Raw genomic sequence first — 27,880 nt, 5'->3', positions numbered from 1 at the left:
GGGCTTGAACATGGTGCAGTACATCGCTTGACTTCTCTGATGGCCTTGCAGAAATTGTACTTGGTCTTCTTGTCGAGGAGCAGGTTTCTTGACTTGAATACCCCTCACCTGGCCTTCATCAAAGAGACAAATTTCCTTTTCTAAATGGGTTCATTTCCTCTCCAAGATCAATTGTCCATAAGATTTCCTCTTATTTCCTTGACCATACTCCACTGGATTTCGATCAAATCCTCTGCTGTTTGTAAGGAGTTTGTACGTTCTGCTCATACCTGTGTGAATTTCCCCTGGAGGCTCCGGTTTTCCTCCAACCGTTCAAAACATACCAGGGGTGTAGGTTAATGGTGTGTAAGTTGGGCAGCACGGATTTGTGGGCCGAAATGGCCTATTCCCCATGTTGTATGTTTAAATTTAACTGGGTGGCACGGGCTTGTGGGCTGTATGACTAAATTTAAAATTATAGACTGCTGAACATTAATTTTCTCTCTCTATTCTCCATGAAAGTTGATCTTGTAAATATTTTCTTGTCAGTTATGACTTTTACACAGCCGCTGAGAAGCAGAAAATTTGCACAAATTTCCCACTCCTCTGGCAGTGTAAAAATGTTGTGACAGAATTTATTTGCTAAATTCCATCCCATCATTTTTCCTCCAGGACCCCATGACCTTTTTACAGACCACCTGCAGTCTAAACTGATTGCAGGCACACTGCAAAAATGGACTCATGAATATGTCTGATTGCCTCGCTCCTAGCCCTCACTGTTCGTCAGCCCCCATCCCCAGTTGTCTGTCTATTGCCCCGCCCCAGCCATCTGTTCGTCACCCTCCCCCCCCATCTGATGTGGCAGCAGGGGCTCAGTGCTGCTGAACCCAGAGTTCACCGGAGCACCGCACTGGCTCATGGCAACAGTTTAATGTGGGAGCAATGGCCATCTCCCTTACCCATTATCCCCCACGCAGTTGGAACCACTCTGCATATCCCTGGCTCTGGCAGAGTGGTTCCAGCTGCATGGGGGATTATGGGTAAGGAAGATGGCCATTGTTCCCACATTGAGCTAGCCATCGTCTGCTTCTCTCTCACCATGTGCTTTGGGCTGAGAGTTACCTTTCCACTGAGAGTAAAGAGAGCACACCCATGCGGACTACGAGGGATGGGGACAACAGGGGATGGGGACGACCCTATCCCTACTTCAAACTAACCCCGCCTCAAATGTTCAGCCTTTGAAGTCACAACTCCAGTGTAAACACCCTGCCTGTGTGAACAGTCATTATGCAAATTTATTATGGGATTGTCATTATTTATGTGTAAAAATCAGAAGTGCCCCCTCCTTGAAAAGACACATTCACTTTCCATTGTCCGAAAGAACCTTGATCCCGCTTGTACCATCACTATATATGAAAGTTCCCTTTCCTCTCTAATATCATTGGACATATTGTCATCTGTCAAATCTATGCACACCTTTCCTGTAAATTGCATTTAAACTTCTCAGTTGGATTTCAAAACTTGCCAAAGCAAAGGAATTAACCTCATCAAATTCACGAAAGGCAACCACTTTGGCAAAGTGTCCCCCTTTCCTTTGCAGCTATTAACTTGTTTGAACCCACTATTCATCTCTAACAGCTCTGCATCTTCAGGGGGATCTATAGGGCCTCTCTTGCTTGATTTTGTTCTTATCACAGCAGATCAACAGCTTCTTTTTTTAATCTCATATCATTACATCTGGAGTCTCCCATGTATCTGATGTTTCTCCCTATTGATCCTCATTAATAACCTGTCCCCAAGTACCATAATCTGAAGTCATATTGAACCTATGACCCAAATGTAGATTATGATATGCAACTTCACCTCTTCCAATACCTGACATGCCAATTTATTGTCAGCTTATTGCCTCACATTTAATCTTGAATAAGTCATATTTCTTCCATTTAAGTGATGTCAATGGATTAGATGATGCCACACAGCAAGCCCCACCATATTCTATCTGTGCTTGTGTACTGCAGCACAGAAGCATGAAAATGCTGGAGGTCAAAAGATGGCATCGTCCCTCGACTCAACAGAAGTGCTTGCTACCTATTGAACTATGGGGCAGGAGATGACTTTTTCCATATTCCATTTTCTTAGTAGTAGTTGATCCAAATAAATTTAGTGAACCATTCAAGAACTTTATAAATGGGTGTAAATTATTCAGTTTTTGTTCTTAACATAATATAAAGGAAAGAAAATATGTTCATCAATATGTTTAACAATATGTTCATATCCAGTGTGTGTAGTCTCCAGAATGGAGGACCATCGTCTTCCCAAGATAGTGTTATATGGCGAGCTCTCCACTGGCCATCGTGACGGAGGTGCACCAAAGAAGAGGTACAAGGACTGCCTAAAGAAATCTCTTGGTACCTGCCACATTGACCACCGCCAGTGGGCTGTTATCGCCTCAAACCATGCATCTTGGCGCCTCACAGTTCGGCGGGCAGCAACCTCCTTTGAAGAAGACCGCAGAGCCCACCTCACTGACAAAAGACAAAGGAGGAAAAACCCAACACCCAACCCCAACCAACCAATTTTCCCCTGCAACCGCTGCAACCGTGTCTGCCTGTCCCGCATCGGACTTGTCAGCCACAAACGAGCCTGCAGCTGACGTGGACATTTACCCCCTCCATAAATCTTCGTCCGCGAAGACAAGCCAAAGATAATTTATATATATATATATATATATATATTTTTTTTTATACATATATATATATATTTATACATATATATTGTAAGGTAAAACATCATGAGATGGGAATGTGTAGGGAGTTACCCTGTACAGGGCAGTAACAAGAAGGGGAGGTGTCCTTGTACTCCTGTTAGGTAAAACATCATGAGATGGGAATGTACAGGGCTGTAACAAGATGTGAATGCATCCTTGTACTTACAAGATAAGAGAGACATTGATGGATTGAGAGGCAGGAAGCTAGCAGGGAAAGGATAGCAACAGTTTTAGTCATTGGACAAGTAATGATATGATGATGTTCTAAGCACATATCCAAGGGTATAAAAAATCACCATTTTGCTGATAACGGCAGAATGCATTCTCCGACTAACATGGTTAGTCGCAAGTGTTACAATCCGGTAATAAAGAACAAAGAACCCTGATTTCGACTCAGCCTGGTGTTTGTCTCACTCATTCATGAACAAAGCAGACCTAACAATATATATATATTTATATATATATAAACATTTTTAAATCATAATTTTTTAAACAAATTTTTGTTATCCACAAAGCCAAACTTTATAGCAGCATCAAAAGAAGAAACATAAATAATGATGATAAATTACCTGATCAACTGCATAAACCCTTAACCTCTCCAGTCCAAGCCATTTCTGGAACTCTCTGACCCAGTTTTTCACAAGACTCCCCGGTGTGACTACAAGGGTCTTCTTGATAATAGGCTTGTTCCCATAAGGTCCTTGTCGCATGAGAGTCCAAATTAGTGCAATGCACTGCAGGGTTTTCCCTAGACCCATTTCATCCGCCAAAATAGCGCCAAATCTGTCAGGTGTTCTGGAAATAATAGTTTACATTTAACAGTTTAGAATTACAATTAAAATTACCACAAACTATTGAGTTTTAAGGAATTTATTTCAACATCTTAAGTTAGCAGATGTTTCAAATTCTATATATTTTATTTTAACGGCTTAATTACAAAACGTAAAACAAGATGGGCTGGGTTACAAATTTTTTTACCAAGGCACAATTCAAAGGAATTTATATTATACACATGGAAGTTTTGGTCTTTTTTAAGCAGAGTTTTGCTAAAATCAATGTATTTTTGTGCTATTTAAGAAAGTCTACAGATGCTGTGATTGTAATTTAATACACAAAAGTGCTAGAGAAACTCAACAAGTCATGCAGTGTTCTTTATATAGCAGATTGTGGTGGCCCGCCACCGCCACAATCGAGCTGGCACATCGTGCGGTGAGTCCAACCAAAGGCCAGCAGCCTACGCAGCGGGACTGGACCCAAAAAGCGAACTGGCGGGTGAACGGCAAGGGCAGCTTAAAGGCCAGTGACCCCAAAATGGCACTGGCCTTACTGTGCAAAGAAGGACAGCACACAGGGAAGGGCATTGTCATGCAGAAAAGTACCCAAGCGTGGGAAACCTGCTTTTTTTTATGCATATTGTGACGTCAACTAAGGGGTCCTCGGCGGGATCAGTGCAAATATAAAAGTCAGGCCTGAGCTCTAATAAAACTCAGTGCTTAACCTGAGTCAACCTATGTCTTCTTTTGAGTAGCATGTGGCTACAATTGCTGACCACGACAGTTTAGATGGCATCTAAACCCAGCAATAAGTGTACAGGCAGCAGTCAACACGGTCACTTTCAAGCTACCCACCTTCTGGACGAATCAACCACGCGTGTGGTTTGACCAGGCTATGGCACAGTTCCAGATCCAGCAGATTACAGCAGAATCTACCGGTACTACCACGTGGTGAGCGCCCTGGACCACGACGCAGCAGGCCTGGTGGCTAACTTAATCTAGGAGACCCCATCGGAAGGCGCATACACTGCCTTCAAGAACTTGCTGATTGAGACCTTCGGGCTCTCACGGCATGAGAGAGGGGAACATCTGCTCCACCTGGACAGGCTCCCATCAGCCCTCTTGAAAGAGATGCTGAACTTCCTGGGCAAACATGAGCCCTGCATCATGTTTGAGCAGGCATTCCTGGAGCAACTGCCTGAGGACATCCAACTGCTCCTGGATGACATTGATTTCAGCGACTCCCAGAAAGTCGCAGCACGAGCAGACGTTCTGTGGAAAAAGAAGAGGGGATGCTCGGCATCTGTGAAGCTTGTCGTTAAACCCCGCAGCCAGATCTGTGCAGAGCCACTGAGAGAACAGCAGCACTCCAGAGGAGGTGATCCAGATGACCAGTGGTGTTTCTACCACCAGAGATGGGGCACCAGAACCTGCAGGTGCAGAATGCCATGCACGTTTTAGGGAAAGGCCGAGGCCAGCCGTTGCTAATGGCCATGACGACTGGCCACCAAGACAGCTTCCTGTATGTTTGGGACTGCCAGTCCAGACGACACTTCCTTGTGGACACAGGAGCAGAGGTCAGTGTCCTGCCCCTGTCAGGACAGGACACCAGGAAAAGGCAGTTGGGCCCCACACTGAGGGTTGCCAACAACAGCACGATTTGGACCTATGGTACCTGCAAGCCCCAAATGCAGTTGGGAGGCAACCTCTTCTCGTGGGTGTTCATGCTGGCTACAGTGGAACAGCCACTCCTCAGGGCAGACCCTGCGCATCCACAGCCTGCTAGTGGACCTCAAGGGAAGGAGATTAGTCCATGCCAAAACTTTTCAAACCTTCCGCCTCTCCGTACAGAGATCGGACAACAAATATGCCAGGGTCCTGGCCAAGTTCCCTGCAGTGCTCTCCCCCCCCCACCCCACCAATTCACCACAGTGATGCCCTGACATGGAGTAGAGCACCACATCCTGTCACAGGGCCCACCATTCCACACAAGGGTAAGACACCTTCCTCTGGAGATGCTTCAGCTGGCGAAGGAGGAATTCAGGAAGCTGGAGGAGCTCGGCATCATATAGCAGTCGGACAGCCATGAGGTTCTCCCCTGCTCATGATACCCAAAACAACTGGGGGCTGGAGACAACACGGCGACTACTGCCGGCTCAACGAGGCCACAAAATCGGATTGGTATCCCGTGCCGCACATCTAGGACATGGTGGCTAACCTGCACGAGGCAAAGATCTTGTCCAAGTTGGACCTCGTGCACCCTGATGATGTCCCCAAGACCACCATCATCACCCCGGTCAGCCTCGTTGAATTCCTCCAAAATCCTGTTCAGGCTAAAGAACGCCACACAGACCTTCCAGCAACTCATGGACGCGGTGAGCCTAGACCTGATCGACAACTTCATGTACCTGGACGACAACCTGATGGCGAGCAGGAACCAACAGGAGCATATGACACAACCCTGCAGCCTCTGCACCCAATTGAGTGAGTTCGGCTTGACGATCAACCCAGCCAAATGCCACTTCGGATTGGAGCCCATCAACTTCCTGGGCCACAGGATAACCATGGAAGGAGCCACACCACTATCCAGTAACATGGAGGCCATCCGGAAGTTCCCCAGATCCAACATGACCAAGGGGCTATAGGAGTTCGCGGGGATGATCAATTTCTATCACAGGATCATCCTCTCAGCTGCCCGGATCATGCAGCTTTTGTTCGCCTGGATGGCAGGCAAGGTGAAAGACATCACCTGGACTAGGTGTCAGTGGAGGCCTTCGTGAAGGCCAAGGAAGCCCTGGCGGACGCCGCTCTCCTGGCACATCCTGAGTCAAATGGTCTAACAGCCCTTTCAGTGGGAAGCCTCAGGAAAGGTGGTCGGCAGAGTTCTGGAGCAGCAGATCGAAGGAAGTTGGCAACCGCTGGCTTTCTTCAGCAAACATCTGTGGCCTTCAGAACTGAAGTATAGTGCTTTCGACAGAGAGCTACTGGCACTGTACTTAGCCATCTGCCACTTCAGGTACTTCCTAGAGGGCAGGTCCTTCACAGCTTTCACAGATCAAAAGCCCCTGACTTTTGCCTTGGCTAAGATCATGGACTACTGGTCAGCCCGCCAGCAACCACACCTGTCTACACTACAGATGTAAGGCATGTCTCTGACAAGGACAAGGTGGCTGCCGACGCACTCTATGTCCAGGCAAAGTATCCACATGCTATTGAGGGGAGTAGACTTCGTGGCACTTGGGGAGGTGCAGCAGAAAGATGAGGAGATTCCCCAATACAGGAATGCCATATTGGGACTGCAGCTCCAGGACGTCCCAGTCAGTACAGGTAACACATCTGACAAAGGGGTCCAGGGGGGCGTAGCAAGATGGCGTAGAAGGAAGACATGTGTTCCACCTCTCCCCAGCTGGATCATTAAATATCCAGTTTTTAAAAAGTACAAAGGTGATTAAAAATAAGATTTACAGTTATTTAAATAACAGTGCTTTATGATGGCATCAATAATGTGAAAAAGTTTAAACCTCAGCTTCAGAAAAAACTACCATATAAAAGTGTGGAAGAATTGAGGCCTACCTGCATAGCTGAATCCACGGAGTCGTGTTAGTAGCCTCCAAGCCTCAGAGGACTCCAGCCCATTTGAGCTCGACTCTGGCGCCGATCTTGCATGCGCAAGATGACGCCGGCACACCTGTGAGTTCGGCCATTGCCAACCCGCGTCCACGGGAAGCCGTGCGCGCAGGCGGCACGGCCGATAAAGGGACCCACGAGCCCGCGACCTCGCTGGTGGCACACAAGGTAGCATTGGAAGACATCTCGGCGCGTCTGACGGCCTTGCATGGCCTGCGTGCGGCATCGCGGGCCCAGGAGCTGTTGGAAACAATTGGCGCTGTGGGGGAACCCGAACGTCGGCATCCCGAAGAGTTTGGGGTGCCGGCATCGGGTATCCAGACCCGCAGCTGTTCAGTTAGAGGACCTGTGATGACTGAGGAAGAAGAGGAACTTACCTTATTGGAATATGTCCAAGAGGAGGAGCTTGCAGTTAAAGAAGGTGACTCTCAAAAAGTGGAAGTGGAATCTGGACTAGATTCAGTGTTCACTCTTTTGGAAGGGATTGCTGGTCAAATGCAGCAAGTGCATAATATGTCAAAACAAATATCAAAAATGACTCAAGAATTTATGGAGATGAAAATAAAAATGAATACTTTGTGTGATGAAATGTCAACCGTGAAACAGGAAATTACTGTATTAAAAGTAATATTAATAAATGAATACAATCAGTAGACACTGTGCAAGATCATTTTAAGAAAATTGAAGCAGCTTTCTCTGAGTGTCAAACTCAGATAGAACGTAATAGAGAAAAAATGGCAAAAGTGGAAGGTTCTTTTGTAGATTGGGGGATTCAGAAAGGAGATTTAATGAAGAAGATTGATTCGTTGGAAAATCAAAGTCGGAGGAATAATGTGGTCTTCCAAAGGATATGGATGGTGCTGACCCTATAAAAAATTTTAAGCACTGGATCACAGAGGTACTGGGTAAAGAGTTTTTCCCCGAAGGTTTGGAATTGGATAGAGCTTACAGAGCTCTGAGAAGGCGGCCACATCCAGGCAAGCACCGAGAGCAGTTTTGATTTGTTGTTTAAAATATCAAGATTGTGAAATTATTTTACGTATGGCAGTGCAGAACGCAAGACAGAATCGATCTCCATTAATGGTTCAACATAATAGGGTGTTCTTTTATGCTGATTTGAGTCAAGAGGTTATTAGAAGATAACGAGAATTTAATATGGCTAAAGACGTTTTGTGGCGAAAAGTATCAAGTTTGCTTTTTGTTATCCTGCAATTTTGAAAGTTTTCTATGGACATTTTCAATCTCAATTTTTTGAGAATGATCATGATGCTTTGGTTTTTGCCAATTCTTTGTTGGAATTGCAAAGAAATGGATCTTCTCCTCTGTTATCTCCTAAGAGGAGAGAGAATGAAAATGGAAATGGACATGGGAATGGGAAGAATGGAAAGAAAGAAGAGATGACACAAAGTCTCCTCGATGTTGAAGATCCGGAGCAGTCGTTGGGCTTGGAATCATTGGGTTGAATATATGGACTATATTCGATTGTGTTTTAGTATAATGAATATGTATCTGGCTGGGGGGGGGGGGGGGTGGAGGTGGATGACACTGAAAACTTTGACAGTCATCTGCGCTAGTGGGTTTACCACACCCACTTTTATAGGATATTACTACCTTTGGGTGGGTTTTTTTGTTGTTTTGTTTTTTTTAGCTTTTTTTTTCTTTTTTGAGGGGTCTTTCTTTTTTGGAAGAATTGTAGAGGGGAGCATTATTTTGTAGTGTGTGTTTATATTAGTAGTTTTTAAAAAATGTCTCATTTGAATTTTGCAACTTTTAATGTGCATTGGTGAAATAATCCAATTACGAGAAAGCGAATATTGGCTTATATTTAAAAAAATGAAAATTGATATTGCTTTTTTACAAGAAACACATTTGACTGAGATAGAACATTTGAAATTGAAAAGGGATTGGGTTTGTCATGTTTTCTCATCTTCTTTTAATTCTAAGGCTAGAGGAGTAGCGATTTTGATTCATAAAAATTTACCCTTTGAATTGGAATCTTCAGAGGGGTATGCTGGCAGAGTATTAAGAGTGTATTGTAAAATATTTGCTGAATCGTGGACTTTCTATTTCAGAAGCTTTTTTTATTGTTAACTCAAGTTAATGAAAATGTTTTAGTTGGGGGTGATTTTAATTGTGTTCTCGACCCTTTATTGGATAGAAATCCAAAAAGTATAAGGAAATCAAAGATGGCAACACAAATTAATGTGTTAATGAAAGATTTAAATTTGGTGGATATTTGGAGAAAAGTTAACCCTGCAGAGAAAGTTTTTTCTTTTTATTCTTCGAGACATGATTCATTGTCTAGAATTGATTTATTTTTGGTATCAGCATATTTACAAGGTAGAGTATTAAGAGCTGAATATAAAAGTAGAGTTATATCTGATCATTCATTATTACTTTTTTCTTGCGAAAGTTCAGAGGTAGTACGTCTGTTGTTTAGATGGAGGTTTAATGTAATGCTATTGAAGAAACCTGAGTTTGTTACCAGATTTCTTTATTTTTGACTGAAAATGTTAATTCTGTGGATAGTCATTTTGTAATATGGGATGCTTTAAAAGCTTATTTGAGTGGCAGATCATTAGTTATTCTACGAAAGTTAAGAAACAATGTGACAGAAAGTTTAGAGTTAGAAAATAAGATTGCTGAGGTAGAGAAGGACTTTCAGAATGGGGTAACAGAAGATAAAAAAAAGTTTCATTAGAGAAGTTGAAATTGCGTTATAATACTTTAGAAACTTGTCAATTTGAGCGCTTAATTAATCGATCTAAACAACATTATTATGAGTTGGGGGCAAGAGCTCATAGGGTACTTGCTTGGCAATTGAAAGCTGAACAGGCGTCTCGGACCATTAATCCTGTTAAGAAGAATTCAATAATAACATAAGCCTCAGGAAATTAATAACCAGTTTTGTTAATTTTATCAAAAATTATATTTTTCTGAGGGGAAACAGGATGATGGTTCTATTGACTCTTATTTATCTAAATTAAAGTTACCGGTATTAGATGGAATTGGTGTTCAGGAATTGGAATCTCTATTTATGGAAGCTATTTTTTTTGGAATAACAGTTATTAAAGCACAAGAACATGATTCTGGTATCTTCCGATCTTCAGTAACTTGATTCAACACCTCTCCAAATTCATTAGAAAAATCATCATAAAAAGTTTATAAAATTCCACAGGGAATCCATCGTCCCCTGGGGACTTTCTGTTCAGCATTTCCTGAATAGCTTCCGTAAATAGAGATCCATTAAAAGTATCTTCGTATAGACCTATTTCTTTATTAAATGTGGATTATAAAATTACAGCGAAAGTATTAGCTAATAGACTTGCTAAATATTTGCCTAAATTAGTACATATTGATCAAACAGGTTTTATTAAGAATAGAAATGCATCAGACAATATATTTTGATTAATTACTTTGGTCAATGCATATCAAAAGCAACTTAACCATCCTATGGTGGTTGCATTAGATGTGGAAAAAGCTTTTGACAGGTTTGAGTGGGATTTTTTATTTAAGGTGTTAGAGAAATTTAAATTTGGCCCTTTTTTTATTGGTTGAGTTAAGGCATTATATACCAACCTGATTGCTAGGGTGGTGACAAATGGACAGATTTCTTTACCATTTAAATTGACTCGTTCAACTCTACAGGGCTGCCCATTGTCACCAGCCTTATTGAACAGTTAGCTCAGCCTATTAGACAAAATGAAGAAATTAGAGGGATGAGGATTAAGAATAAAGAATATAAAATTAACTTATTTGCGGATGATGTGTTGGTATACTTGATGGAACCGGAACAGTCGTTGAAACAACTGCAAGAGTGTTTGTTGAAATTTGGAGAATTATCGGGATATAAAGTTAATTGAGATAAAAGTGAAATTTTACCAGTTAGAGTGGGAGATTATTCTGAATTTAAAACAATTACAAAATTAAGGTGGACAAATAAAATTAAATATTTAGGTATGTTTATGGATATGAATTATCAATCATCATATCAATTAAATTATGTACCTATATTAAGATGGATTAAAGCAGATTTGATTAAGTGGAAAGATCTTCCATTAACTTTGATTGGTCAGGTTAACTGTATTAAAATGAATATTTTTCCTCGAATTCATTATTTATTCCAGTCACTATCTTGTTTACTTTCTAAGGGTTTTTTTCAAGATTTGAATAAAGCAGTGCGAGAGTTTTTATGGAATGGTAGATTAGCTCGAATGGCATTGCACAGACTTACATGGAAGAATACATTGGGTGGATTACAACTACCACATTTTCAAAATTATTATGAAATGGCTCAGTTGAAGTTCATTAGTAGATTGATGGATTTAGATCAGCCTCCTAGTTGGGCTAAAGTGGAAATGGCGTGTATTTCTAGGGTTGAAATACATGAATTTATATTTAGTTGGACTCAAATTTGTTACAGCAATATGATATGCCGATATTGAAACATTTATTAAAGATTTGGTTTAAAAAAATAGGGTGTTAGGGTTGAAAGATAAATTATCTATTTTAACTCCATTGTATAATAATCAGCTTATTCCTTTTTCAATGTTTAACAATCATTTGAAGATTTGGGATTCTAAGGGTATAAAAACAATATAAGATTGTTTTGTAGAGGGGCAATTTATTTCTTTTAATCAATTGAGAGAAAGATTTGATATACCTGTAAATTTTTTGTTTGCGTATTATCAACTTAGAGCTTTGATAAAAGATAATTATGGTAGAGAGATGATTTTACCTACTTTGTTGAGATTTGAATCTTTGATTTCCTCTATACTGAAAAAGAGTTATATTTCAGTTAAGTATAATTTGTTACAAGATAGTATGGATAAACCAGATTGGGAGAAATCTAAACTTAAATGGGAGAGTGATTTAGTTTTTATTTTTCCCGAAGATGATTGGACGAATATGTGTCAGGACAATGTAATTAAATTGACTAATGTACAATATGGAATGGTTAATTATAATTTTTTACATCAATTATATTTGATCCTGAAAAAGTTTTAAAAAATATGGGTTTAGTAATTCGGATTCTTGCTTTAGATGTGGTTCATCTATTGGCACTTGTTTACATACTGTATGGAATTGTGTTAAAGTTCAATCATTTTGGCAAGGAGTTAAAGCAGTTTTGGAGAAATTATATAATTTTATATTACTGTTAGATCCAACAATTTTCTTGTTGGGAAATTTATATTCATTAAGAGGAATTGGGTTGGATAAAATTCAAATCGCTTTTGTACGTATGGTATTATCAGTAACACGTAAATGTGTTGCTAGTACCTGGAAAGATGATACTGAGATTAATATAGCTTGTTGACATAATGAATTGAAAGTATGTGTTGTTATGGAAAAAATTACTTATACTTTACATGAAAATTTTTTTTTGTTAGTAAGTGGTCTCCGTATTGAAATATATGCAGTTAGATATTCTTTGAAATGTTGTTAACATTAAAAAAAATTATATATATATATATTTTTTTGTTGTTGCTCCCCTTAAGGGAGCTGGCTGTAAGGGTGGGGGGGGGGTGGCGGATGGGTATTAATGAAAAAAATTTACTGACTATTTTTATATTGTATGCTATGTTTCTGTTATTTTTTAAATAAAGTTTGAAAAAAAAACAAAGGGGCCCTGTTCACCTCCAGCCTGTGGCCTTACTTCGCCAGCCTGTGGGGTGTCCAGCTGCATCACACGACAGCTTACCACCCACAGTCCAATGGGTTGGTGGAGCGCTTCCACAGGAACCTCAAAACCAGACTCCAAGGACCCAACTGGGTAGACAAGCTACCATGTTCGCTGATGGGCATCCACTCGGCACCCAAGGTGCTGGTCCTGGTAGAATTCGTACCATCCCCAGGTGGACAGCAGGATGACTCTGCAGTGTTCCTCAGCAGGCTAAAGGAAAGAGTCGGCAACCTGGCCCCGATTCTACCTTCCAGGCAGGGACACGTGAGGACCAACATACTCAAAGACCTGCAGGACAGTGAGTATGTTTTCATTCGCAGGGGTCCACATCGAACACCACTTCAGAGTCCATATGAAGGTCCGTTCCACTCATCCACAACAATGGGGCCACGTTCGAGCTGGAGATCAGAAGCAAGACTGAGGGATTCACCACAGACAGGCTGAAGCCGGCACACCTGGACCCAGTGTGTCCAGTCGAGACACCAGCACCATGCCAAAGAGGCAGGCCACTGAAGGCTGCAGAGACTTTGCCTCCAGGCACCAAGGACAATTACATGGACAATACCGCTGATTCGGGGGGTGGAGTGATGTGGCGGCCTGCCGTGGTAGCTAGCACATCCAAAGCCCAATAGCCTGTCCAGCGGCACTGGTCCCAACAAGTGAACCAGCGGGTGAACGGCAAGGGCAGCTTAAAGGCCAGCGACCCCAAAATGGTGCTGGCCTTAATGCGCAGCCAACAGACAGGGAAATCGTGCAGGGAAGAAGGGGATTGTTACGCATAAAAATACCCGCGCGTGGGAAACCCGCTTTTGTTATGCATGTTGTGACCTCAGCCAAGGGGGGCTATGGCGGGAACAGTGCAAGTATAAAAGTCGGGCTTGAGCCCTAACAAAACTCAGAGCTTAACCTGAGTACACAACGTGTGCGCGACTTCTTTCGAGTGGCGCACAGCTACAACATAATAAATAACCAATGTTTCAGGCCGAAGTCCTTCATCAAGGTATGACCAAAAAGCAGGTAGACACCTGAATGAAATAGTTGGGGGGGGGGCAGGGGAAGGGGCACAAACCCAAAGGCAAGACGTCATGTGTATATGGGTGAGAGAGCAGAAGACAATAAAGCTGGGAAGTGATAAGCAAGGTTGTGGCTCTCTGAATGGAGAGGTAAGGGGATGAGAAGCTGGAGGAAAGGAGACAGAGGAGTTGGGAAAGCGAGGGAGACAGGGGAGGAGCCTATCAGAAATTGGAGGTTGAAGACTGCCCAGATGGAAAAAGAGGTGTTTTTCCTCCAATTTGCGGGTGGTCTCAGTATATGAGACATGTCAGCATGGGAATGAGGCTGGGAACTGAAATGGGTTGTTAATGGAAAATCCCCAGTATTGCGACGGACAATGCCAAAGTACTTAACAAAGCAATCTCCCATTCACGACACCTACAGCAAGTTAAAGGCAAGACAGGGATATTTTTAAAGAATGATGTGAAAGAAGAGTTGTAAACCTAACCAGAGGGCAGTGGTTAAAAGTAATAGAAAAGAGTCTTAAAGGAGGGTCTGATGGGCAAGGTTTTTTCCTTTTATACAGTGAATGCTTGATATCAGGAATGTGCTTTCAAGAGAGGTGTGCAATCAGGTACAACTATTACATTTAAGAGGCATTTAGACAGGCATCGTTGGAGTCTGTAATCGCCATTTTTCAACATGATGCAAGGCATAGATCAATATGCTCCAAATTCAGATAAATGTGATTAGTGTAGATAGTCAGAAAGGTCAAAATGATGGGCTGAAGGGCCCATTTCCACACTCCATGATTCTATGAACCATCCAAAGGTTGATCCATGCACAGAACTGGATTAAAGCAAGTCCTGCATACTTTGTCATAATTTGCTTTTCCCATCAATAGACCTTGCGTATTCAAATGAAGTTGACAAAAAAAGCTACCAAAACATGCACAAGACTATGTTCCTTTGAGTTTATGTGCTTCATCTGCACCAGGGTCTTTTAACCAAACTGACATCTTATGAGTGAAACACAAAATTTTGCAGATGCTGTGATTGTAGTAAAAAGACAGAAATGCTGGAGGAAGTCATTAGGTCTCACAGTGGACATAGGAGTAAAGATATACTATATAACTGATATTTTGGGCTTCAGGCACCTGCCTGGTTTTTTCTCGTACCTTGAAGAAGGGCTCAGGCCCAAAACGTCAGCTACTGTATATATTTTTACTTCTTATGGATGCTGCAAGACCTGCTGACTTCCTCCAGCATTTCTGTCTTTTTATGACGTCTTATGAGAACCATTCAGCTACATTTTTAATTAAGTGACTTTGTGTAGTGCACAAAAAACAATGTGCTAAAACCAGAGAATTTGGAGGACGACATGCCTTATTCTGTCACTGTTCCTGGAGAGAATACATGATATACAATGCCCTCTATAATGTTTGGGACAAAGTCACTTTTTTTCTTAATTTGACCCCCATGCTCCACAGTTTTAAATTTGTAATAAAACAATTCACATGTAATTTAAGTGTACATTCTAGATTTTCTTCAAGGTTATTTGCATACATTTTGCTTCACAATGTAAATCATGGCAAAGGTGGTATGCATATGATGTTGGGCAATTACTTTACGCCTCCACACTTTGCTCTTGCCATCTTGGTGTTATCTGCCCACAAGACATTTTTCTAGAATTCTAGTTTCTTTTAAATTTTTCTTGGAAAACTGTAACCTGGCCATCCTTTCAGTGCCTAACTAGTGGTTTGCATCTTGCAGTATAGCCTCTGAATTTCTTTTCACAAAACCTTCTGTGGACAGTGATCATTGACATAGTCATCCACACCTGCCTCCTGAAGAGCATTTCTGATCTTTCGGACATACAGTGCCCTCCATAATAGTTGGGACACAGACACTTGTTTTCCTTTATTTGCCCCTGTGCTCCAGTTTCAAATTTGTAATCAAATAATTCACATGTAATTTAAGTGCACATTCCAGATTTTATTCAAGGTCATTTGTATATCTTTTGGTTTGACCATGTACAAATGACAGCACTTTTTATACATTGTCCCCTCATTTCAGGGCACCATAATGTTTTGGACATTTGGCTTCACAGATGTTTAATTGCTTAATTGGTGCAGGTATAAGAGAGCTATGCTTACTTCTAAGATTTTGATCACCTTTGGAGTTGGTAATCGCCATTTTTCAACATGAGGACAAGAGTGGTGCCATTGAAAGACAAGAAGCCATTATGAGGCTGAAGAACAGAACAAAATAGTAAGAGACATCACCCAAACTTTAGGATTACCAAAATCAACAGGTTGTAATATCATTAAGAAGAAAGAGTATACTGGTGAGCTCAGTGATCACAAAGGGACTGGTATTCCAAGGAAGACCTCCACTGCTGATGAGAGAAGAATTCTCATCATAATGAAGAAAAGTCCCCAAACACCTGTCTGACAGATCAAAAACATTCTTCAGGAGGCAGGTGTGGGTGTCAAAAGACTTCATGAATAGAAATATGTAATATGCAAACTATGGCAAAGGTGGTATGCTTTGGATCTTGGGCAGTTCCTTTATGCCTCCACACTTTTTTCTTGCTAATCAGTCAGATACAGATTAATCTTGGACTCATCTGTCCACAAGACCTTTTTCCAGAATTCTGCAAGCTTTTTAAAATACTTCTTGGCAAACTGAAACTTGGCCATCCTTTCTGTAGCTAACTAATAGATTTCATTTTGCAATGTAGCCTCTATATTTCTACTCAGGAAGTCTTCTGCGGACAGTAGTCATTGACATACCCACACCAGCCTCCAGAAGAGTGTTTCTGATCTGTAGCATAGCTGTTTGGGGATTTTTCTTCATTATGATGAGAATTCTTCTCTCATCAGCAGTGGAGGTCTTCCTTGGAATACCAGCCCCTTTGCGATTTCTCAGCTCACTGATACACTCCTTCTTCTTAATGATGTTCCAAACTGTTGATTTTGGTAACGTCTCTTACTGTTTTATTCTTGTTTTTTAGCCTCATAATAGTTCCTTTGACTTTCATTTGCACAATTTTGGTCCTCATGTTGAAAAATGGCAACTGCAGACTCCAAAGGTGATTAAAAGCTTAGAAGCAAGCCTAGCTCTCTTATACCTGCACCAATGGAACAACTAACATACCAGAGTATTCACAAACATATGTGAAGCCATATGTCCCAGACATTATGGTGCTCTGCAATGAGGGGACTATGTATAAAAAAGTGCAGTAATTTCTACACGGTCAAACCAAAATGTATACAAATAACCTTAAATAAGATCTGCAATGTGCACTTTAATTACATGTGAAATGTTTGGTTACAAATTTAAAACTGTGAAGCACAGGGGCAAATAAAGGGAAAAAAAAATCTTTGTCCCAAACATTATGGAGGCCCCTGTATTTATTTTCATCATTCTTTTTATTCAAATGCATGTTTTCAAATACTCTGTGGGATGAAATTTTATTAATTTTAAATTTTATTAATATTAAACACACCAGTTGAACAAGAGACATGATTGAAAAAAAATGTTTTCACTAGGCACTCACAATCACAAGGTCTAAAATGGATGTGGACCAAATGCAGGCACATATGACCAGCCACGAATTCCAACTTGATCAACATGAACGAGTTGGGCCAAAGGGCCTGTTCCATGCTATAAGATTCATGATTCTCAATACTAAATCACCAATGTAATGTAACTAGGTATTGCTAAATGAAAACATCTTTTCAATGACAATTTGATGGAAGATCACATTTCATGCCATGAGAAGATAGGATAGTTTACCTCATTCCCATTATACACTCATAAAGGAAAATTACACCATCCCTCTGGTGAGGTCGAAAATGTACAGTGAGATAAGGATCCACCACCACGTCCACCAATGGCATGCCAGCTTTATTGAAGATCCACTGGTGACTCAGATTTGGACGTGGCATTACTAAAGCATCTGTTGGTAAATTGAAAGTTATACTTCCAATTATTATCTTTAATCTTTTCAACTATTATTCTATAGCTTATACAGACAATAATGTTACACACTAGAATGGACAAAACAGCGAAATATTCCACACCCATGAACTGATATGTTTTACTGCAGTTATATCACATTTAACCACAACATTTCATAATTACTGCAATACCTTTTTGCTGATGAAAATCTTTAATTTACTGAACCTGGGGAGTAGGTCAAAAAAAAATAGGACTATTTAATAATAAAAAACTATTTAACTAGTTGGACAGCTAGAGAGAAAAACGGACCTAATGTTTCAGAATAATGACCCTTTATTAGAATTGGAAAAAACAAAGTGTTTTACATTGTAGAGTATGTCAAGCTGATTATCTCTTTGCTAGATTCATCAGAGGGCCAAATGGTCTCCAAAAATACTTTTAAGACTCCCATTCTCTAACTGTTGGCAAGCAGCAACTCAAAGTGGAAAGTTCAACATGGATGTGAATTCAAGATCTGGTCAATTAATCAAAAACTACATCTTGCAGAGTGCACATTCTTGTAATAGTGAAATCAAGAAGGATTTGACAGAAGTTTGGAAGTTAACCATATAACAATTACAGCACAGAAATAGGCCAGTTTGGCCCTTCTAGTCCGTGCCAAACACCTTCTCCCACTTAGTCTCGTTGACCCACACCCAGCCCATAGCCTTCCACTCCTCTCTCGTCCATACAACTATCCAACATTTCCCTAAATGTTAAAATCAAACCCACATCTACCACTTCGGTCAGAAGCTTATTCCACACTCCCACCCCCTTCCATCTCAATCCACGTCCTCTTGTTTGAATCTCCCCCACTCTTAATGGAAAAAGCATGTCTACATTGATTCTATCTGTCCCGCTCAATTTTAAATATCTATCAAATCACCCCTCAGTTTCCTATGTATTTGTTTTTTAAAATTTCAGTAAATGAAAATGCTTCTAAAAAGTGAACAAAAATAGTGACCACAGCTCTCTCCTACATCAGAATGTTGAAATCCCTTAAACTGCTTTAAGATGAAATCAGTCAACAAAATACACCAGATTTGGAACCTGATATACAATATAAGAATATGTCAGTAGAACTGCTGCCTCACAGCTCCTGCCACCCAGGTTCATTCCTGACTTCGGTTGTGTCAAAGTGGAGGTTGAAGATCCTTTCTGTGACTGCAAGTGTTCCTTCTAGGTGCCCTGGTTTCCTCCCACTTCTTAAAGACATGCAGGATGCCAGGTTAATTAGCTATTGCAATGGCTGAATGGTAGTATCTGGTGGGAGATGAGGAGAATGTGGGGTGAATAAAATAAGATTAGAGAAGTATTCATAGGTTCTTGATTCCTTCACATACTCAGGGAACTGAAGGGCATGCTGCAATACTATTTTTTCACACAACTATTGGAGAAGCTGATGGAAATAGCAGAGAGCAACAGTAATGAAGTTGTTAAATAACATCACAGTTGGATCAGCAGCCACAGTTAAAATGCTTACTTGATATATTTGGATCATGCCTTGGTTTACAATCCAAGGGTTTTTTAAGGCCTTCTATTTGGATGGATCCAGAAGCATTCCTCAATGGGCTGGTAAACTGTTTGATCAGAGACTGTTGTGAGGAGGTCGTCACTGACAGGTTTGACGAAGCAGTAACAGTTGCATGGAAACAGCGGCCACTCATAAAGTCCTCTGTTGAAATTCTTCCCATAATCTCAATCTCCTTCCCACCAATGATTAAAGTTTGGCCTTCAGAAAGAGATGCAAGTTCTTTTAATTTGTATCCTGTACCTAAAGGAAAATTATGAAAAGAAATAAAACTTCTGCTTATTTTTATTCATTTGAATTGCTGTTGTACCTGTATAATGACTCACTACATTTTGGAAAGATTATTTATTTTGCCATTATTCAACAAAGAACTGTGTACACTTTTAATGATTAGAAGAAAAGAGCAAGTTTTGATTATTTCTATTGTGCACCACACAAGTTTCATATATGGAAGGCATAATAATGGAAGCTTTATTATTATATATTGTCATGTGCAATACCAATTAATAGTTCTCGAGATGTCGAGACAAAAAAAAAGTGGAGAAAGATCGCAACTATAAGATCAGAAAATCCAGCAAATAATTCAGTAAATAGAAGTACTGGGGAAATTTAACAGGTCATGAAGGGCTCAGGCATGAAGTGTTGAATGCCTTTTGCTTTCAATGGAAGCTGCATGACTTGCTGAGTTTCTCCAGCACTTTTGTGTAATGCATTAGACCTCATTTACCTCCAGCTAAATAATTACTTTTTCTAAAGAAAACTGTGTTAGGCACTTGTGGAAAGTGATTAGTAAAACTATAGTGGGTTCCTTCCCACTGAAGAGGTTTTTTTTTTCAAAAATAAGGTTGATAATTTGATGACCAGCAATTCCATCACTTTCTGCCTTGATTTTAGGTTTATAGCTCCAGTGTATTCTATTAGAGATATTTGAAATTCAACTTCCTTCAGTGGATATTTATATCTTTATTTTCTCTTTTTCATCTAAAATCACTGTTTTACATTACGCTCAGAATTACTTAAATATTGTCCCATGGGAAAACACTCCACTTATCTTCAATTACTCCAGAATCAAATGCAGCCTATTTCTTTCTTCTTAGGCTTTTATACAAGGCAACTGAGAAATCTCAGCACTCTTTATCCTTATTCATCTGCAGTATAAATTTAAATGAAGACTCTTCTGTTCATCTTATTTTGAAGTTACTCTTCAATTTCCTTCAGATGATTTGTACATCTATAATAAGCACCCAAGCAGTGCAACAGTGTAAATTAAAGTAAATTTCAAAAGGTAAGAAGTTATTGAGCAGAGTAAGTTGAGCTGAACCAACAAATTCAAGTATTCAAAATGTATTCAATTCAATACAAAGCCAGTATGTACAAAAGACAAAAGATTAATTTGGAAAAACAAAATTTACAAGTAAAGCAAGAAAATCTGTAGATACCGTGGTTGAAGTAAAATCACAAAGCTGGAGAAACTCAGCAGATCAGTGTCCTTTATATAGCAAAGGTAAAAATACATAACTGGTTTCGTTATCAAGGTATGGAACAATGTCGGTAGATGTCTGAATAAAAGAGTGGGGGGGTGGGAAGGCATGATGGCAAAGGGAGGAGATAGTAGATGGAGAAGGGAGTGAGGGGACAGCAGCAAGCAAGGGAGGAAGGATGGTTGGGTGAATAAAGAGGGCAGGGGGAAGGAGAGCTGGAAGGGGGAGGGGAGGGGAGGGAAGAGGAGAGCAGGTTAGCAGAAAATGGAAAAGTCACCTGGTTGGAGAGCACCCAGGCGGAAAATGAGGTGTTATTCCTCCAACTTACAGGTGCTCTTGGTGGGATAGAACATAGCCTGGACAGACATGTGAGTATAGGAGTGTGACACAGAACTGAAATGGTTGGCTGCTGAGAGGTCTCTGTCACTGGTGCGGACAAAGCAAAGGTGCTCAGCGAAGTGATCACCCAGACTCTCAAATGTAGAGAAGGCCACAAAGGGAGTACTGGATGCAGTCAATCAATCCTGCGGATACACAAGTGAAGTCCTGCTTCACTTGAAAGGACTGTTTGGGACCCCGGACTATGTTGAGGGAGGAGGTGTGGGAACAAGTGTGGCACCTCCTGTGGCAACAGGGGAAGGTGTCGGCGGGACAATTCGTGGGGAGGGGTAAAGTACACAAGGGAATCACAGAGGGAGTAGACCCTATGGAAGGCAGAGTAGGGAAGTGACATGTCTAGTAGGGATCCTGTTGTAAGTGCTGGAAATTCCAAAGGATAATGTGTTGGATCCAGAGGCTGGTGGGGTGGTAGGTGAGGACGAAGAGGATTCTGTGTTTGTTGCAGAGGAGGCCAGGGCAGATAGAGGAAAATGAAGGAAATGTGGGTGAGGGCTGATTTGATAGTGATGATGTGAAGCCATGTTTATGCAAGAAGGCAGAGATTTTGGTAGATCTGGACTGGAAGAACGCAACTTGAGAACAGATGCGGTGGAGATGGAGAAATTGAGAGAAGGGGATAGGTTGCAGGGGTCAGGTTGAGGAAGTATAGTCCAGATAGTTGTGGGAGTTAGTGGGTTTGTAATATATGTCAGTGGAAAGCTTGTCTCCCAAGATGGAGACAGAGAGATCCAGAAAGGGGAGAGTGTTGTCAGAGATGGACCAGGTGAGTTTGAGATCAGGGTGGAAGTTGGCTTTGAAGTGAATGAAATTGACAAGCTCATCACGGGTACATGAGGCAGCCCTGATGTGGTCATCAATATAATGGAGAAGAGTTGAGGGGTCTTGTCTGTGTAGACTTGCAGCATGGATTGCTCCACAAAGCCCACAAACAGGCAGGTGTAGCTGGGACCCATGCAGGTACCCATGGCTACTCCTTTGATTTGGAGGAAGTGAGACGAGTTAAAGGAGAAGTTGTTTAAAGTAAGGAGAAGTTCTGCCAAGCGGAGGTGGGTGGTATAGGGTGACATGGTGACAAAATTTACAAGCTTGTACTTATCATTCATCTTTATCATATCAAAATATTTGAAGAATAAAATAAATTTTACAGCAAGTCGAGGGCAAATATTTTAGGCAGACATCCAAAAGTTTGGTGAAAAAGATAGATTATAACAAAGAATTTAATTATTTGTCATATGTACTGAAATACAGTAAGCTTTCTATCCAACTCATTTAACAGGTAGTGCAATTATAACAAGTAAACAGACAAATAAGTAAGTGTAGGGAGTAATCAAGTCAGGTTTGTTGTCATCTGATTGTAGACGTACAACCAGATAAAAGAACATTCTCTGGACCTTGGTGCAAAAACATGCAGATCCACAACCAGACATAACACACATACAGACAAGCAATACATATGCAGGACAAGTATTCATCTATACAAATAAATAAATAAACAAATAGTGTTTTGTGCAAATGAGAATCTCGGATGGTTCATGTGAGCAGTTCCTTTGGTCATTCACCATTCTCACTGCCCGTGGGGAGAAGGTGTTCCTCAGCCTGATGGTGCTGGCTCTGATACTCCTGTATCTCTTCCCTAATAGCAGCAGCTGAAAGATACTATATGCAGGGTGAAAGGGGTCTTCAATGATTTTGCACGCTCTCTTCAGACAACGATCCCGATAAATCACGTCAGGGAGCGATGGGGGGTGGGGGGGGGGGGGGGGGGGGGAGGGAGCAATCCTCTCTGCCACACCTATGGTCCTGTGCATTGACCTCTGATCCATTTCTCTGTAGCTGGCCAGGACGTTCTTGATAGAGCTCCTATAGAAGGTTGACATGATGGTGGCCAGTAGCCTTCCCCACTTCAGTCTTCTCAGGAAGTGCAGTCACTCTTGCATCAAGCTGACAAGTAAGGAGATGTTGACTGTCCATAATAGGTCACTAGTTAAGTGAACTCCAAGAAACTTGGTGCTCTCAACTCTCTCTACTACCGACTTGTTGATGTGTAGTAGAGGGTGGTTGTTCCTGGTCCTCCTGAAGTCCACAATCATCTCCTTCGTCTTGTCCACGTTGAGACTTAGATTGTTACTCTCGCACCATTTCACGGGATTTTCCATCACTTCTTGCACAACTACTGTTGTGTCATCTGCAAACTTAAAGACACTGTTACAGCTGGATCAGGCGATACAGTCGTGGGTCAGTAGCATGAACAGGAGTGGGCTGAGCACACAGCTCTGAGGTGCGCCAGTGCTCAGCACGACATTGCATAATATTCTTCAATCAACCCAGATAGACTATGGTCATTCCGTTAGGAAGTCCAGGATCAAATTACAGAGAGAGGTGTTGAGTCCTAGCAAGGACAGCTTCTGCACCAGCCTCTGAGAAACGATCTTATTAAAACACCGACGGAGCTGCAGTCAGCAACCTGGCATATGAGGCGTCGTTCTCCAGGTGGGCCAGGACGGAGTGAAGTGACAAGGTTATAGCAACATCTGTGGAATGGTTTCTTCTATATGCAAATTGAAATGGATCCAGTATTTCTGGGAAGCGTGCCTTGATGTGTTCCATTACAAGTCGCTCATAGCATTTCATAATGGTAGAGGTTAGTGCCACAGGGCAGTAGGCACTGAGGCTTGTTATTGTCGCCCTCTTGGGTACTGGGATGATGGTGGCTGTCATGAATTCTGCCTGAAAAATGGACTACTGCAGTGGGGTGTTGAAGATGTCCGTGAAGATCTTCGTCAATTAATCTGCGTTGTCCTTGCAATTCTGACCAGTATGTTGTCTGGTCCTGCAGCCTCGTGTGGGTTCATCTTGGATAGGGTTCTCCTCACCTCGGCTATGCAAGGGGCCAGTTCATCAGGGGGAGATAGAGCTTTCTTTGGCATCATCTTGTTCTTCTCATCAAGCCGTGCATAGAAGGTGTGCAATCTGTCCTGAAAGGAGGTGTCAATGTCGTTAATTTGCAAGGTTCACTTGTAAACCTTAATAGTCTTGATCCCATGCGCCTCAAGTCGCTGCTGTTGCACAGCTGTCTGTGGATCTTCTATGCTTACCCTCACTTTGCCTTCCAGATTGCATGGGAAGAGTTCAGTCGTGTAACAATAGTCAACAATAGTCAGTGCAGAGATAGATAAAGTACAAAGCAGAGTAGGGAACAGAGAAAATTTTCATTGTAAAAGACTGCAAGAGCATCATCTTTTGCCAGTGGAAGATCTATTAAAGAGTCTAACAGCATTCAGAAACAAACTGTCTTTGAATCTGCAAATTCGTATTCTCAAGCATATGTATCTCCTGCTGATGGAAGAGGAGAGTAAAAAGTGCAAAGGTGAAGAGTTTAGCAAGAAACCAACTGAACAAAAGCATGGATTTGGCTGCAGAGTGGTCAGGTTGCATGGGGTGGAATGAGCACCACCTATTATTTTAGAAAGAGAACCAAGGAGAATACAAAATGAGAGCATTAGCTGAAAACACTTTAGGAATTTGAAAATTATTAATTAAAGCACAATAATAGACTCTTTTTCTTCTCTTTCTGACTGTAGGAGGTGCCCAGCAATTTCTGCTGATGTTGAACCTGTCTGCCTTCCGGCAGACTAAAGCAAATTTTGTGAAATATTACACCTGCTTTACTACGTGACAATAAAGGAATATCAAATGTTGAGACTTTGAGGACTCCATTTAGAAACCAGTGTGTTTTCCCATATCTGAAATTCAGTTAACCAAAAAGTACAATTATCCAAACTTCTTTCTGGTGGTGACATGATGTCACAAGTTGAAAAAAAAATTCACCTGATGTCCTCATCTGGAGCTCTGATGTGCTGTTAGCGCCAGTTTGGTAACAAGAGCACAGAACCAGGCAGGAAGACAGACACTGAATGTCAGAGAAGCAGGCTGGAATCTCAAGCCAACAGTGAGCGACTGGAAGTTGGCAGGTCAAGCAGGAGATAGGGAGATGGTCTTCATTTCAAGTGACTCCCTCCCCTCTCTCTTTCCATTTCTTCTTTACCCTCTACCGTACTTGGTTCTCCAATGTCCCGGTGTCATCAAGCAGAGTGGCCTCCCAGGCAGGAGTGGGGACCTCAGGCAGGATCAGAGATGGCAATGGGGATCGGCGATGGCTGATCTTCTGTTTTCTTCCATTAACCGGTACAAGTGTTCTACTGACGCTACTGGGCTGCTTAAAGTCATTATTCAGTTATCTGAAAAATCCAGTTAACTGATAAACGTCAGGTCCTAAGCTTTGCAGTTTGGGGAAACATATTGTATATGTATGCAAATGCATAACATGTAACGAATAAGGCTGGTGAACTGCCAGTACATGATTAAAATCCAGTTGTGATACTTGAAACATGCATATTTACAGAATAAAAAAGAATATTCCACGATGTAAGGTGCATAAAAGACATACATCTCCAATGAATAACTTCAACGAGAACCAAGTTTTTGAAAATATAAATAAAATAATCCCCAAAAAAATGAAGTTGAATACAATAGACTGTGAGGAGAAATGAGGAGGAAATGATAGGTCTAGGTCTCGGGTTGAGATTCTAAATTGAAGAAAGGATCATTCTGAGAAAATGAAAAAGAATCTAGAATGCATGGATTGGGATGTTGTTTTCAAGCAACCATGTGCAAGGTAAATGGAGGACCTTCAAAGGTGAAAATTTGAGAGCACAGAGTTTGTATTTTCCTGTAAGAATTAAACGAAAAGTTCGCAGTGTAATAGATCTGTGTTAATAGTTATATTTCTTAAAAAAATGTCTTAATAAAGTAAATTATAGAGTTAAAATATTGTATATATATTCTTCGTAAGATAGTTGTGGGCTGGTGCAGGGTCACACATAGGTCAGCATATTTACAGATGCACCATTGAAATCAGAAAGAGTGTTCATTTTTGGAGACGAGGTGTCTTGGAAAGACAGAGCTAATGGATCTGGTGGGTCTTAATTATTCAAGAACAATGAAGTGTTTGCTTTATTAAAAATTGAAGTATCTAAGTAATCAATAAGAACTGCTGAAGGAAGCCATCTGTTTTTGAACAAAACTACCAAAGGCCTCTTGAACAAAAGAAATGAAACTCAGAGCCATGTGAGTGATAGACTTAAGCCTTTGAAAAAGAAGTGGGGTAACCTTTTGGAGACGTGATGATAGAAGAACACATGGTTTATAAGAAACTGGGGTTGGCAAATGTTTAAAATTTCAACAATTGATCATGTTTTCCAGGAGTTTAGACTTCTTTGGTGATGTAATTTCTTATGAGTCTAAGGTTATATATATCCAAAGGCAGAGAAATCTTTAAGCCCAGAAGCAACAGAAACCAGAAGGAAAAGAAGATTGATGGTATTCTCTGGAGAAGGAGGAGGTGCTGTTCTAAGTAGCTTCAAAGTAAGCCAGACCACTTCTGACTGTCTCTTTTTGTTATTAGAAGGCAGCCTCAAGTTGGAAAGAAGCTCTAGAACTGTTAAGAAACTAAGAGGGAGTTGAAGAAAAACCAGTGTGAGAGTTAAGGAAGAAATCTCTTCCTGTGGCAATAATTCAACAAGAATTTGAACAGTCAAAGGACTAAGTCAGTGTTAACAAACACTTCATTACTGCTTTAAGTAACAATTTAAAAGAACTTGATGCTTCATAATCATTTCTGAGCTACAATTTAATAGACCTTCAAGTTCAACAAGACTTTAAAATACTGGGGCTTAAAAATAACTTTTCAGACTTGAGTTTAAACTGAAGTAGTTTAGACTTTAAAACACACATTTATGCAATTACATTCACGTATGGTGGGGTTTAAGCTTAGAGTTAAGTAAATTTAGAGTTAAATGAGAACTGTTATGTGATTATTAGTTTAATAAAAATTATTATTTTGAATTTACCACTGTCTGGCAAATCATTGCTGTTTCTGTGTTAGTAATAACGGGGGTAGGTTAGTTCATAACAGCAGGCATAGGGAACCTTGGTTTTCAAGGGATATTGGGCATCTAGTTCGGGTTTATAGCAGGTATAGGCAACATGGAGCAAATGGGGTACTTGAGACACATAAAAAATCCAAGAAAAACCTCAAGAAAGAAATCAGGAAGGCTAAAAAAAAAAAAGAGGTTGCTTTGGGCAGTCAATGTGAAGGAGCCCCAAGGGTTTCTACACATATATTAAGAGTAAAAGGATAGTCAGGGACAAAATTGGTCCCCTTGAAGAACAGAGTGATCGGCTTTGTATGGAGCCAAAAGAGATGGAGAAGATCTTCAATGGTTTTTTTTCCCATCAATATTCACTCAGGAAACAGGCACAGAATCGTGGGAAGGAAGGAAAACAAGCAGTGAGATCATGGAACTTATGTAGATTAAAGGAGGAAGTACTATTCCCTTGCACTTTGAGAGAGACTAGTGTAGAACTTGCAGGGGCTCTGGAAGAAATATTTAAAATGTCCTTAGCCATGGGTGTGGTGCCAGAAGATTGTTCCGTTATTTAAAAAAGGCTCCAAAAGTACCCTGGCAACTATAGACTGGTGAGCCTGACAACAGTAGCATGCAAATTATTGGAAGATGTTTTAAGAGATTGGATATACAATTATTTGGATAGCCAGAAACTGATTAGAGATGCTCAACACGGT

The 27,880-nt window shown here is 41.0% G+C and overlaps 1 protein-coding gene across 12 annotated transcripts in view; it reads right to left on the bottom strand.

Annotated features, from left to right (window-relative positions):
- Positions 1 to 27,880, bottom strand: part of rad54b (RAD54 homolog B) — a 168,767-nt gene that overhangs the window by 31,067 nt on the left and 109,820 nt on the right. For all 12 annotated transcript variants that reach the window (XM_069921887.1, XM_069921886.1, XM_069921883.1 and 9 more), the window contains 3 exons: positions 19,310 to 19,600; positions 17,623 to 17,785; positions 3,316 to 3,541 (listed from right to left, as the gene is read on the bottom strand). In XM_069921887.1, coding sequence (XP_069777988.1) covers positions 3,316 to 3,541; positions 17,623 to 17,785; positions 19,310 to 19,600 — 680 coding nt within the window. The remainder of the gene's footprint in view (positions 1 to 3,315; positions 3,542 to 17,622; positions 17,786 to 19,309; positions 19,601 to 27,880) is intronic.

This window comes from Narcine bancroftii, chromosome 2 (assembly GCF_036971445.1).
Source record: "Narcine bancroftii isolate sNarBan1 chromosome 2, sNarBan1.hap1, whole genome shotgun sequence".
NCBI lineage: Eukaryota > Metazoa > Chordata > Chondrichthyes > Torpediniformes > Narcinidae > Narcine > Narcine bancroftii.
The sequence above is the reverse complement of the archived record's forward strand: the minus strand, read 5'-3'. Positions and strand labels throughout refer to the sequence as shown.